The sequence below is a fragment of the Hypanus sabinus genome, chromosome 11 (genome assembly GCF_030144855.1).
Source record: "Hypanus sabinus isolate sHypSab1 chromosome 11, sHypSab1.hap1, whole genome shotgun sequence".
NCBI classification, from domain to species: Eukaryota; Metazoa; Chordata; class Chondrichthyes; order Myliobatiformes; family Dasyatidae; genus Hypanus; species Hypanus sabinus.
Window position 1 is genome coordinate 59761857 of NC_082716.1, and position 13437 is coordinate 59775293.

Below are 13437 nucleotides of genomic sequence, written 5' to 3' on the forward strand. Positions count from 1 at the left end.
GGGCTGCATTCCTTCCCACCCTATCCCTTCAGACTGTGGAATCAGTTCACCTCCTTTTGGGACGTAGACAGGATTTTCAGAGTAGAGGTCCTCCTTGGGCTCAAATGAAGCTTCCAGGTTCAAGGTGTGCACACTGATGACCATGGTTATCCACCGCAACCAAGGAAGACCCCAGTTTGTGATGCTTGTCATACCCCTGGACCCAGACTTCTGAGGTCAAGAGAGTGGGACTGCCCCAGTGCAACGGTTTTTCCACTTTCAGAACTCTGCACAAGTTCCCTGCCATTGTTAGACACGATGGACAACCACCATTGGAACCAATATATACATCTTCCCTTTCCTTTCCCTATCTCAATTCATTTAATAATTCAGGTCTGTGAAGTAGAGGATGGAGGATTGATAAAGATATAGTAACATTGAAATTAATATAGGACATAAACTGGAGATCAAAAATCCTCAGAATGAAGCAATGTCCATTTACTTTTCTGGGATATCTAGGACAAAAGAACAGCTATCACATGTGTTGAAGCTAAGAGGTAATCCTCAAAAGCAAGCAGGTGTTCAAAATAGTGGAAGGTTGACCAGAGGGAGGTGTAATGAATTTGTGATATTTACCTGTAACACACTGATTAATCACTGAGGGCTGGACAAATGGCCAACATATCAGGGAGTAATCATGTAGGGTAATTATCCAAAATAGGAGATAAGAAGTGGCACTCCTCAGGTGATGGCAAGCCAGCTCAGGATCTACATGAGTTTGGCCCACTTTTGTTGTGAACATCAGACAATCCAAACAATTAGGTAGCCCAGTCTGGGTGAATATATGAATATACTGTTATAATCTGTATGGGATAAATAAACTTGTCTGGTGCACTAACCCATATAGATCAGAAAATTTCCCAAGGTAGATTTTTAGCTTGCTAGGCTTTCATTAGACTCCTGGGAGTAAGAAAGGAAAACCAAGTAAGGTAGTCAAATAACATTTGCTGAAATTGGGCAAAGAAAGACACCCTCACCCCCTTCCCCAATCACAACTCAGTCCTCAGGGTTTCTGCAATATCCATCTCGGATTAAATAATTTATTAAGTCTTGTCTAATTGGAGCAGATATTAAAATGTGGTAGCACATCTTCCCATATATTAGAAATGTCAGCAACTTTGAGTAACAAGGTCGGATATTTTTGGAAAAAGAACAGAATTTAAGTTTTTCAGAGCAATTAAAAATAAAAATGAGCTACCCTAATGCAACTTGAACACAGCAAATAAGACTTGGATTAATAATTGTTTGTGTTTTTAGTTTAATGGATAAGATTGTAATTTCACTACTGTATAAAAAACACCATGAAACTCGTTAATTAACCAATATTTCATTTTTGATCATGAGTGCTTATAAGTATTCCTAATTTACACAGAGATTAATTATAAGAATATTAATGACTAAACTAACAATCTTGTATACAAAGTAAATGCTTTTACACTTCCCACAGAAAACATTAACTTCAAAGTAATATTTTCCAATATTTTCTATTGTATTTATCTGTTCTAGGATTCTGTTCTATTATAATGCCTGTAGTACCTCATATTAATAATGTAGTCTCCAAATGTTGTCAAAAGGAATAGGTGTTAATGAATTTTGAAAAAAAACATATGAATAATATAGGCAACATAATATTATACATGAACAATTTAAATATAAGCTGTTTTTTTTCTTATCCACAGTAACCAGAGTCGATGCCCTACTTAATATTGGTGTTACCAATTGGGCCTCCGTTTCTGATTAGGGTACTCTATTGCACTTTAAAAGAGATGAGTTAGCAACAACTTGAATGGTGTATTCTTATTTGTCAGACTCAATACCAGATTACATGGTCGTTTGATCTTTTAAGATAAAGGAGCCAAAATCTTTTTGAATAATGTAATAGTTTCAAAAGGTAATGTAGAAAACTGAAAGATGTAGAAAAAAACAGATGGTAAGGATATGAAGAAGATACCAGAAGCAGTAAGTGCAGCTGCAAACAGATCAGTCAAATGCTTCCAGAATCTCAGAACTTTTAAGATACTTGGAAAGATTAGGTTTGTTCGCTTTGAACATGTTTTGTGTATCTCAAGAAGATTAACAAAGTTAATTCAGATATATTACTCAAAGAGATCAAAACCTTGGAAAAGTATGATAATCAAAATAGATCAGAATCTTGCAAAACTGTTTGAACAGTTTTCTCCCTCTATTAAGCTCAAGTTAAAGTTCAATTATCATTCAATCTTACATAAATATAGCCAAACAAAACAGTTCCAAGGTACAAAACACGGCACATAGCATATACCAGAAATATTGCATATAGTTACAATTTCAAAAAAACATACAATCACAAAGAAAAACAAATATATAGCTCAAGTCCCTGGGTGACACGACTGTGGCATTAAAATGTTCTGGTCCAGCTTGTTCTTTCAGCGAGCAAACATTGGAGGGCAGCATCAACAGAAAGAGCCAGTCCCCAACCCAGTACAGATTCCAGCATGCGCTACTGAGGCTCTCCCTCACTGCCTGTCATGTTCAGCTGCAGCAGGTGACTCCACAGCCTAGGCTTAGTTCTCACCACAGCTGAGGCTTCGCAGCTTCTCTTGTCAATGAACCTGTGAACCAGATTTAGAGTGTTCTGTGTTACCAAGGTCCAACAGGGTCTTGCTATCACAATAAAAATTAAGGTGGCTTAAATATTGACTGACATCCCCACTCTTTGAATTAACTGGAAGGTTAAATACTCAAAGATAAAATGTTGTGGGATTCTATATTCTATAATCATAATTGCAACATTTTCTTCATTCATATGAAGTGTCATTGGAAAAGCCAGCATTTATTGACCATCTATAATGTCCCTGGAAGAGTTGCTCTTAATACCAGCTTTGTCTTCTTAGCAAGGAAGTTCGAGAATTTTGACCTAGTAATAAAATAATAATAATATTGATTGCAAAGAACTTGGAAGAAAATTGAGGTGGTGGTATTTCTATACTGGTGTATTAACCCTCAGCTCTGGAATTGCATGACACATACCGATGGTAATAAACCTGATTCTGATTCTGGAATTGATCGTCTGCAGGATGTTGACAGTCGGATTCAACAATGATAATACCATTGAACTGACACTAATTGGGAATGACCAGAGCTTGGAACTGATTTGTGCAGAATCTACACTTGTGTTGTTTCAGTGTACCCTCAAGAAATACAATCTGAAATACAGAGCAATTTGTCTCTCTGCAGATGCTAAGCTGCTGAATATTCTCAGCATTATCTGTATATATTACTTTGGAGATTTGCAGACTCAACCATTTCTCTTCTATATGCCCAATGTGAAGTAGTTCTGAAGGTGAACATTACTGAGGAATTGTGAAGAGCACAGATCAGAGAAGTTTGATGGTGTTTAGGGAAAGAAGGTGATAATGCTATTGGCAACAGGGTCAAAGGAGCATGAACCATTATAGTGTATTCACACCATGATCTACCACTAAGGTATCAGAGGAGGACATAATGCAGACCTGAAGTGACATTTCAATCTTATGACATCACAAGCTGTTGAGAGAAGTGAATCAGAATGAGTTAATGCAATGGGCTGAAGAATCAAGGAACCATGCAGGAGGCAGCTGCATTCAGTACATTCCCATAGATCAGATCCACAGTGTCATCAAGGATAAGTCACATACATGGTATATGAGTTCAGCAGAAAACCTGCAACTCACATGAGTGTGTCAGGCCTGCACATGCAGACTCAACCCAGTCTCTGCCCAGCTAACAGAAGTCCCCTGTCACTCATTTCCAACTCATCACCTGCAGCCTATTTAAACCCAGCTTTCATCCACAATCCTTGTTCACTCATCCGAACCAGCCAGCCTCAACCAGTTGCTCCTAGCCTTCAGTTACCTTGTTGCCTTGGACTAGTAAGTACTTTTTCTCTCTTGTGGCATGTTATTTTGCAGTTTATTTTTAAAGCTATTGCTCACCGCTAAATTGCCTCTGCTGCTCTATGTTTGGATCAAGACCCCTCTACATTTCCTGACAGTGCTGGGAAGACCGAATGGCTACATGTTACTGATGGCTACATGTTATAAGGGTGAGCATATGAATGTATGCATTAGAGAGGGGTACATGTTTCAGTTCATCGTCTGCTCCACTATTTAATAAGATGATGGTTGATCTGATTATAACTTAGTCCACATTTCCACCTATCACCATTAACCTTTCAAACTCCCCTCAACAAGTATGTACTTTCTTCTACTTTAAAAGCACTCAAAGGCTCTGCTTCTATTATCCTTTGAGGAAGAGTTTCAAAGACTCATGAGCCTTGGAAAGAAAAAGCATGTTTTCAGTCAACCCCTCATTTTTAAACAGTGGCCCCTAATTCTAGATTCTCCAACAAGAGAAAACATCCTCCCCACATCCACCCTGTTAAGATTTACTGGGTCTTGCACATTTCAATCAAGTCCTTATACATTCTTCTAAAGCAGTGGATACAAGTCTCATCCATCCAATGTTTGCTGATAAAACAGCCTGCCCGTTCCAGGTATCAGTCTAGTATTTGTGCAGTTAACTGCTTGCGGTGCATTTACATGCTTTATGAGAAGTGTGTATTAGAAGACCAAGACTGTACACAATACTCCAGATGTGGTCTCAACAATGCCCTATATGACTGAAGCAGAACCTCACTACTTTTGTTTTCAGTTTCCCTAGAAGAAAACAATAACACTCTGTTGCCCTTCTTTCCCTTGCTGGGCATGAATAGTAGCACTTCTGCATATCTTGTGCCAGGACATCCAGGATCCTTAGCATTTCAGAGCTTGATACACTCTCACCATTTAGGTAATCTGTTTCTTTATTATTTTTCTTTCCAAAAGGACTATTTCCCATTTTCCATGTTGTACTCAATTTGCCAGATCCTATCTATAATCCCCTTTTTTTTTAAAGACTCCTGCTGTCTTCACAATTGAAAAATTTAGCTGGCATTGTATCGTCAACAAACTTATCTACTATACCTTCAGTGCTTTCTTCCAATTAATTTATATAAATAGCAAAAGGTTTTGGCTGCAACTCTTTAGCACACCATGTATTACATCCTGGTAAGCAGAAAAAGACCCTTTTGTGCCAACTCTGTTTCCCATTAGCCAGCCCAACTTTCACCCATACCAATTGTTACCTCCTATACTTTTGTTCTCCACATTAACAAATGCTTTCTCAGAGCACAGCTTCATCATAATAAATACTACTTTTTGTAAGAACAGAACCCCTGTTCAAGACCAGCTTCAGCAAGATAATATTGTCAAATAACCAAGGTACCACAAAGATGTCTGCATCACTTATGCCATGATAGGTGCTGATGATGGTTGAAATGGGCACCACATAACCTTCTCAATTCTCTTAAATATTTACCTATTTATTTAGAGATATGGTGCAGGTCGGGCCCTTCCAGCCTAACAAACTGCACTGCCTAGTGACCCATTTATTTAACACTAGCTTAATCATAGGACAATGAACAATGAACCTACTAACAAGAATCTCCTTGGATTGTGGGAGAAAACCTGTCGCTAAAAGCTTGATATCGAAGCGCTCAATGATCCCACAAAATCGGTGCTTCTTGGACAGCACGTCACAAATAAACTGCTAGCTCCCAGCCTACAGGAGCTGTGTGGAGCTTTCTGGCTGTCCTTGGTCTGCTACGATCGTCATCTCTGAAGATATTCCCAGCTTTTCTAACAAGAAGAAGCAGTACTAGTTTGAAGCAAGTTATCTTCAACCCAGAGGGATTGGATAAGAATAAGATACTTGCATTAATTAGCTTTTGAACAGTTTTGTTAAGTTTTATGAAAACTGTGTACAGAATCAGAGTGGCATTTAGATGATGTTGCAATTAATACAACCCTTGGAAAGTTAGACTGATATTTATATTACCAGAACAATGGCAACATGAATGAATCCTGAACAAAGGGTGATTTACTGAAATTACAGACAAGTAGGCATTGCAAAAAATGTTAATGAAATATTAAACTGTGATGAAGAATTTTATAGATGGCAAGACATTGTGTAGATTTATAACTGTGCATATTTCTGTAATTACCCAATTAATTGTATGTTTTAGTGAAATGTCTTTGACTTGAAACATTAACACTTTCTCTTTCCAGATGCTGCTTGATCTGCTGAGCCTTTGCAGTATTTTGCCTTTATTTGTAGTTGTGTAAACTCATATATGTATATCTCATTCATGATCTGAATGGACTTGTAGATTTTTATTTAAAAAGGACAAACAGTGTATTTTAAAATAAGTTTATATCATGTGGTATGACAATACTTCAATGTACTGGACAACGCTGTTCAAATCAGAACAGTGTTTTTCAATCAAGAGTATTCTGCTGTGAGAGCTGCCTTTACCTGACAATACTTGCAACAATACCAAAAAAAACCCACAGAATGTACAATGAAACTACTGCATCTCTGGTTAATGGCCACTCATTTGACAGGAATGAGAAAATTCTCCTGGTGTGTGTGTGTGTGTGTGTGTGTGTGTGTGTGTGTGTGTGTGTGTGTGTGTGTGTGTGTGTGTATGGCTGGTGAGGCAGTGAAGCCAAAGACATCAGCTGTATCTCCACAGATGCTGTCTAACCTGCTGCCTTCCTCCAGCAGTTTCCGTTTAAATGTCAAAATTTCAAAATCTGCACTTTTCACTTTTCAACCATAGATACTACAGTTTGGAATTACTGTTGATTTCCATTCACCATTCTAAAGCAAGACGTTGTCCAAGCCTAGCAACACACAGTACATGTGGGCACTTCATCATTGTCTGCATAGTTGTGAATGAAACTGAATATTGTTCAATCATCAATAAATGTCCCAATAATTGCCAGATATGGTTTGGCTCTATGCTCTTAATTTTAGAACTTGTTATTTTTAGATTCAATTTCCACAGTCCAGAGCACAAAATCACCAACACAACACAGAGGAATCGCTGCATTGTTGGTGGTTCTAATGGGAGAGGTAAATATTCCATAACACCTTTGAAGAAAACCAGAAGGCCTCTCTAATAACATCAGCAAAGTATATCTCGATTATTACTGTGCGCAAAAGTATTGCTTTCTCCCATATTTCAATAGCTATTACCCTTTGAAAGTATTTCCTTAGAGCAACATAATCTACATTCATTTCTGGTGCCTCGGGTAATAATTCCCATCTACACCACCCTCCTATACTGGCACATCTGGCTCTAAACTTCCGATGTGTTGTAGTAAATCAGGCCTTCTGCTTTTTTAAAGTGAGGCCGTGGAATGGGTAGTAACACACAGGATCGCCTTTTCCTGATATTACAGTGGCCGGCGCCCTCTCCATGTATTACGGCGGCAGACCCTCTCCCTCCGGTGTATTACGGTACCCGCCGCCCTCTCCGGTGTATTACGGTTGGGGGCTCTGCTTTGCGCCACCGCCCTCTCACTTTTTTCTCTTGGTACAAATGGCTGAGCGCCGCGCCTTCGCCCAGAAAATTAGCAGGTAAAGCTTTTCTTTCTGTTTGCTTGGCTCTTCTGTGAACAGTTGTCGACGGGCTGGTTGGCCGGAGAGGCTGGAGCGCCTCGTCAGCTCCGCTCAGCCCGGCCTAGCCCCGCTTTGTAGTTCCCGCAGCAGCGAACACAAATGCAGCTTTGAATACAGTGCGGAGGCAATCTCAAATGCGTTGCGATCAATAGAGCAGAATTAAGGGGACAGATTATTTCAAAAAAAATAAACAATGCGAGATGCTACAGAGAACGATGGATTGGTTACAGTTAAATCAGTACGGGGAGTTTCCAATGGCATTCATTGCTGCATGTAACGCGACAATGCCAGCTGCTGTTATATTGGGGTGGAATAGTGCATATACTCCGGAGAGAGCGCAGCCCGGACCCGGTGCAACCCATCGGATAAAATTCCAGATTGCATATTTAAAGCGGCAGTAATATGTTAATTCAAATAAAAGTTTAATCCCTGCTCCTGAATGTGGTATTGCAAATTATAACACCGACAAATAAATATTGTAATTCTGAAATAAATGTTTTATACTGACTTATGGAAGTGCATAACTTATGGATGATGTTTGCGTTGGTATCTTTTAGATACTAGATATTAAATATAAAGCACTGCCTTATGTAATTTATATATTACATTAAATCAGTGTAAACTCTGTAACCTCTTCGGGTTCTGGTGTACATCTTTTGGGGACAACAACTTTTCAAAGTAAAAATATAATTAATTTGTTGAAATGAGATATTCGCACATTTGCGGTCAATTCGAGCGCTCAGTTGCCGATTCCTGTGCTGCATTTTTCATGATACTATGAGCCAATATTACTGTTTGAAGTTCAGAATGCAAATTTACAGATAACATCTGGCAATTAGGTTTCTTCAGAAAAGTGGAATACCAGTTGGATTTACTAGCTTTACTTTGGGCTACACGTCCATTGTGTAACGGGTTTTTGGAGTTTATTGAGATTACATTAAAATACAAACCATTTTATTTTACATTGCAAGATTAATGCCTCAGAACAATCTGTGGCGTTCTAGTCATGGTTACACATGAATATAAACAAAGTTTTATTTACATATCTTCAAAAATATTTAGTTTCCATAAGAAATATGTTGCGACAATCCTTTGAATTTTGGTTATAATATTTAGAGGATAACTTCCAGACATAATTTATAAAAGAAGGAACAGAAGTTATAATAGTTTTCAAGATCTAATAAATTAAACTTCAAATTGAATTATCTGTTTCAAATACAATTCTTAAAAGTTAAGTAAACATAATCAGGACAAACACAGTATGCTTTGCATGCAGTGAAAAATTAGGAAGGGTTGGAGTTTCAGCACAATTTAAATTATGTCTGTTACTTGTCATTACTTCTTTTGTGGCTGATGGATTTCATTTATGGAAGTGTAAAGATATTCCTGAGCTCAGAGGGATGTTACTGAAGCCCTGAATAGTCCAGTTGTGATGCAATTTTTTGCTTGGGGCCTGTATCTCTGATTTAAGGGCCCTTCTAATTTTGTTTTGAAGCAAATTTGATATAATTCGGCTGCAGTGTATCCGATACCATGCCAACTTTAAAAGTTCAAAGTTCAGAAATTGTTTTACCAGTTTAATTTAGCATCATTAGTTTTGATAATTATTTCAGTCAAGCCAGAGTTTTAACTAAATAAGATTTGTAGAATCACATTGTTGCATCTTTTCCACTCACTGAATGTAATTCTCACAACTCCCACTCAGTGTCTTTTTCTGTCACCCAGACCTCTGGATGATTGGCAAAATTCAACAGCATTTCGAGCAGTGTGGTTACTTCACAATGATTTAACAGTTTTATTTTGTCTGAAAGTGACATTGCAATTGTCAGGCAGTTATTATGATTGGGTAGTTCCCCTTGCAGTGAAACTTGGTGAACAAATTGAATTTATGCAATTATCTCTAATTCATGATTTTTTTTCCTTTGGGGAAAATATGTGGCCTTTATTGGGAAAAGATGCTGTGGTTTTTGGATCTTTCAGTATATCCCGTTTTCTGCTAAATTGATGTTTCTGCTGTAAAATAGTCTTTTGCTATGAGTCATTTGCTCTGTCCCGCCTCAAATTCATTGCTGATGCAGTGTAATTGATAAATATTGTTTATCTTTTAAATCTGAAAGGTAGGAAAATTGTTATCATCTTCTGTACATTTTGACTAATGTCATTGTTATATAATTATTTGTAAAGATTTTGTTTACATCAGCTCACAGGTACTGAAAGAATTGCTGAGAATAATGAGATGTTGATCTTATTTTCTCTGAGTTATTTGCAAATTTTCCCAATTTATTTCTCGTCATGGTGGATAATTATTTTGAACAAAGAAGTGCAGTACTCCAGTTTCATACTCACAAACAGGTCAAACAGGGCAGCACATTTGTGTGGTAGTTAGTGTAACACTGTACTGCACCAGTGATCGGGGTTCAGTTCCTGCCTCTGTCTGTAAGGAGTTTGTACCTTCTCCCTGCGACCGTGTGGGTTTCCTCCGGATGCTTCAGTTTTCTCTTGTATGCCATTAAGACGTACAGGCGAGTAAGTTCTATGCTGGTGCCGGAAACATGGTGACACTTGTGAGCTGCCTCCTGCGTATCTTCGTAATGATACATTCCAATGTACATTTTGATGTCTTGACATACATGTGAGAAATAAAACTAATCTTTAATCTTAAAATTTCACATTGGCTTCTGTTGTCTATTAGAGCAATCTGTGCTGATGGTTGATGTGTTTTAATTAACTGGTGTTCAGTGGATTCCTGACACTAAACTGAACTGAAGACCTTTTTCTTTCTTTAGAACTGTGGCAGCAGAAGTAAGGAAACAGATCTCTGGGCAGTATGGCAGCTCTCCACAGCTGCTCAAAAACCTCAGCTTGGGGGCAAATATTTCTCACCATTCAGTAAGTTCATTTTTTTAAAAAAAAGATAAAGTATATTGAAACATTCAGAATTGGTGGTCTTTTGTTTGATGAACATGCTATTTACTAAATTTGACATTTCTTGGTAATGAACCAATGGTTATACAAAAGTGGGATTGATTTAAGTGTATAAGATGATGAGAGGCATTGATCGTGTGGATAACCGGAGGCTTTTTCCCAAGGCTGAAATGGCTAACATGAGGGGCATAGTTTTAAGGTGCTTGGAAGTAGGTACAAGGGGGATGTCAGAGGTAAGATTTTTACACAGAAATTGGCGGGTGCGTGGAATGCACTGCCAGCGACAGTAGTAAAGGCAGATACAATAGGGTCTTTTAAGAGACTCTTAGATAGATACATGGAGCTTAGAAAAATAGAGGGCTATAAAACAGTAGGGTAATTCTAGGCAGTTTCTCAAGTAGGTTACGTGGTTGGCATAACATTGTGGGCCAAAAGTCCTGTAAATGTGCTGTAGATTTCTATGATTTTATGCATATTGCCCTAAATGTAGTCTTGTGTTTTGTATCTCTAAATTAATTAAAGTTGATGTCTTCCACACTACCTCTATCATGTGCTGATTAGATATCTTCGTAAAGTAGAGGAAAATCAGATTGGCCGTAATTGGACAGCTCATTGTTAGGCTTTGCCAAAATTTCAACTTTTAAGATGATACTTGGGTCAAGTTCAGTAGAAATTCCAGTCAAAATCCCAAGTTACAATACCTAACATATAATTAATCTTCAGAGGAAGAAGGGAAAAGACGTCAGTTATTGTTACATAAGAATTGTTTCCTTTTATATTTTTGATCTTGGAAATAACTACATGGCTATTTCTTCCTAAGGGAGATTATGTAAAGAACAACAGAATAATCAACCAGTTCCTTCACAGAAGTTGAAGTTTATTTAATCTGTTTTTTAAATCTCAGCTGCTTGTTCAAATCTGGGTCTGTGAATAAATGATAATTAAATCATATGTAATGCATATTTACACCTTCATGAACCAAACAATAATTACTAACCTTAAAGTTAATATGAGAAATAATAATGCAAAGATGAAAGTAAAGGGAAAGTCAGGGAGCATGTGGAAAAATGCTTAATATTTAAGCTCTAAACTCTCTGTCAGTATTACGAGATTAATAACATTGTCTGTTGTATCTATTGCTTGTGTTGTCATCTTTATACTGGAGAAGCTAAAATGAATTTTGGATGACTTGCCTGCCATACATTTGTCTCTGTTCTGTATGAAAAATGAAAGGAACAAAAATTTTAATCAAGTCTTTTTATCTATTCTGAAGAAGGATGTGTTAACGTGTTTGTTCTCTATTCCGAATGCTAAGTAACTGCTGCGTGTTTCCAAAATAATCTGTTTTTGGTTTAATGAATTGTTCATTTGGCGACTTTGGTATGTTAAACTGTTGCAGATAAGTGGTTTATGTTTTTATCACATGTTCCAGTTATTTATCTTAATGTAATAATGTAATTTTTGATGGGTGAAGAAGTCATTATAAGTGGTAAAGCAGGGCTGAAAAGATGGTGCTTGAGGATAAATCAATATTCTCAAGGGAATCTTAAATTATGCAATTAATTAAACCTGGAGAGTTTCGTTTTGAGAATGAGTGTCCAAAATAAAACATTTCATTCTCTGATGTAAAATCCCTCACTTTGACAGTGGAGTTTGAACATGCATATTGTTTGGATTTTTTGCAATAAAATGGGTTTAGGTAATTTTGGTGGCTTTGACTTTTCATAAATCCCAATTTTCAAAAACAAGTAAATTGAATTGGGTTTTAAATTAAGGCTACAAAGAAATGTTGTTTGGAAAATCCCCATTTGGAAAAAGTATGCAATTTATGGAGGTCAAGGAGGAAATCAAAAGGCAATTTATTTTAGACCTTGATTTTTGAAGTATGATCCTGATAGTGTTCTTAAAGCTTTGCATTTTTAATTTGATTTCTATTCAACATAGACTTATTTTTAGTTATATTGAGCTGCTACCTTAAGCAAAAAAAACTAGTAAACTGAGAGATTAATTATAAAAGTTGTGATATGATTTGACAAGTTGCACCATCATGGTCACAACATAATGAAAGTGATAAACATGTGAAAGTGTTTGCTGCCTATTTAAAAAAAAATTACATTGCCAAAAAGCTGCTTACAGTATTGTGGCTTTGAAATGTCTCTTGTTTCTATGTGCTGTCATAGAAGATGGTTTGGTCATATGCACCCAAGTACTTGCCTATGGCCACTTTGTCATTCTGGGAGGTGACTGGATATGTTGCTATCTTGCTTTATTTAATAGATAATACTTAAGTGTATTTCAGTTGAAATAGGCATTGAGCAGAACCAAAAGATGGTGCAAGCATTGGAATCCTGCTGCTTTGGAGAACATGAAGCCCACAAAATTGTTCTGTGTTCATTTATTTACATTTGTAATTTTTGTAAAATATTAATTAACTCAAAAGGGAATAAAAGTACTGACTGTAATCAGATAATGTTCTCGGGGCTGAATGGGTAGGTGAAACAAATGACAACAGTATAATAAGCAGCTTAAGTAGTAGGGCTACAATCAATATTGATATGTGAATCAATCTGTGATTCGGGTTTCTCCTAAAACAGTTCCACACTTTTTCTGATGATACCAAATCTCTGTCAGCAACTATGATTCTCAAAATCAGATGGGCTGAGAATATGACCAAGAGTATCTGAATGTGGGTGGCCTCGTGGACAAACATGATCTTTCCCTTGCATAGTTTACCAGCAACCGAGTCCTGTGCAAAAATGTAAACAATTAGTGAATTTTTTGTTTCAACTGTGGATGCTGCTGTGAACTATGGAGTCAAAGTCAAGTTTATTGTCATATACACAAGTACATTTACACACAGGTGCAATGGAAAAACTTACTTGCGGCAGAACCACAGGTGTATAAGCAGCATTCACTCGAATGAGAAACATACATTAATCATAATTAAAC

The 13437-nt window shown here is 37.2% G+C and overlaps 2 protein-coding genes across 5 annotated transcripts in view; one reads left to right on the forward strand and one right to left on the reverse strand.

Moving 5' to 3' along the window:
- Positions 1–2255: 2255 nt before the first annotated feature.
- usp1 (ubiquitin specific peptidase 1) overlaps positions 2256–13437 on the reverse strand; it is a 217108-nt gene continuing 205926 nt past the window's right edge. Inside the window, exon 10 of the mRNA XM_059984432.1 lies at positions 2256–2630. Coding sequence (XP_059840415.1) covers positions 2622–2630 — 9 coding nt within the window. The 3' untranslated portion in view covers positions 2256–2621. The remainder of the gene's footprint in view (positions 2631–13437) is intronic.
- The window catches only part of dock7 (dedicator of cytokinesis 7), a 182299-nt gene continuing 176233 nt past the window's right edge, over positions 7372–13437 (forward strand). For all 4 annotated transcript variants that reach the window (XM_059984429.1, XM_059984426.1, XM_059984427.1 and 1 more), the window contains exons 1-2: positions 7372–7521; positions 10350–10452. In XM_059984429.1, the coding sequence (XP_059840412.1) occupies positions 7484–7521; positions 10350–10452 (141 nt within the window). In that variant the 5' untranslated portion in view covers positions 7372–7483. The remainder of the gene's footprint in view (positions 7522–10349; positions 10453–13437) is intronic.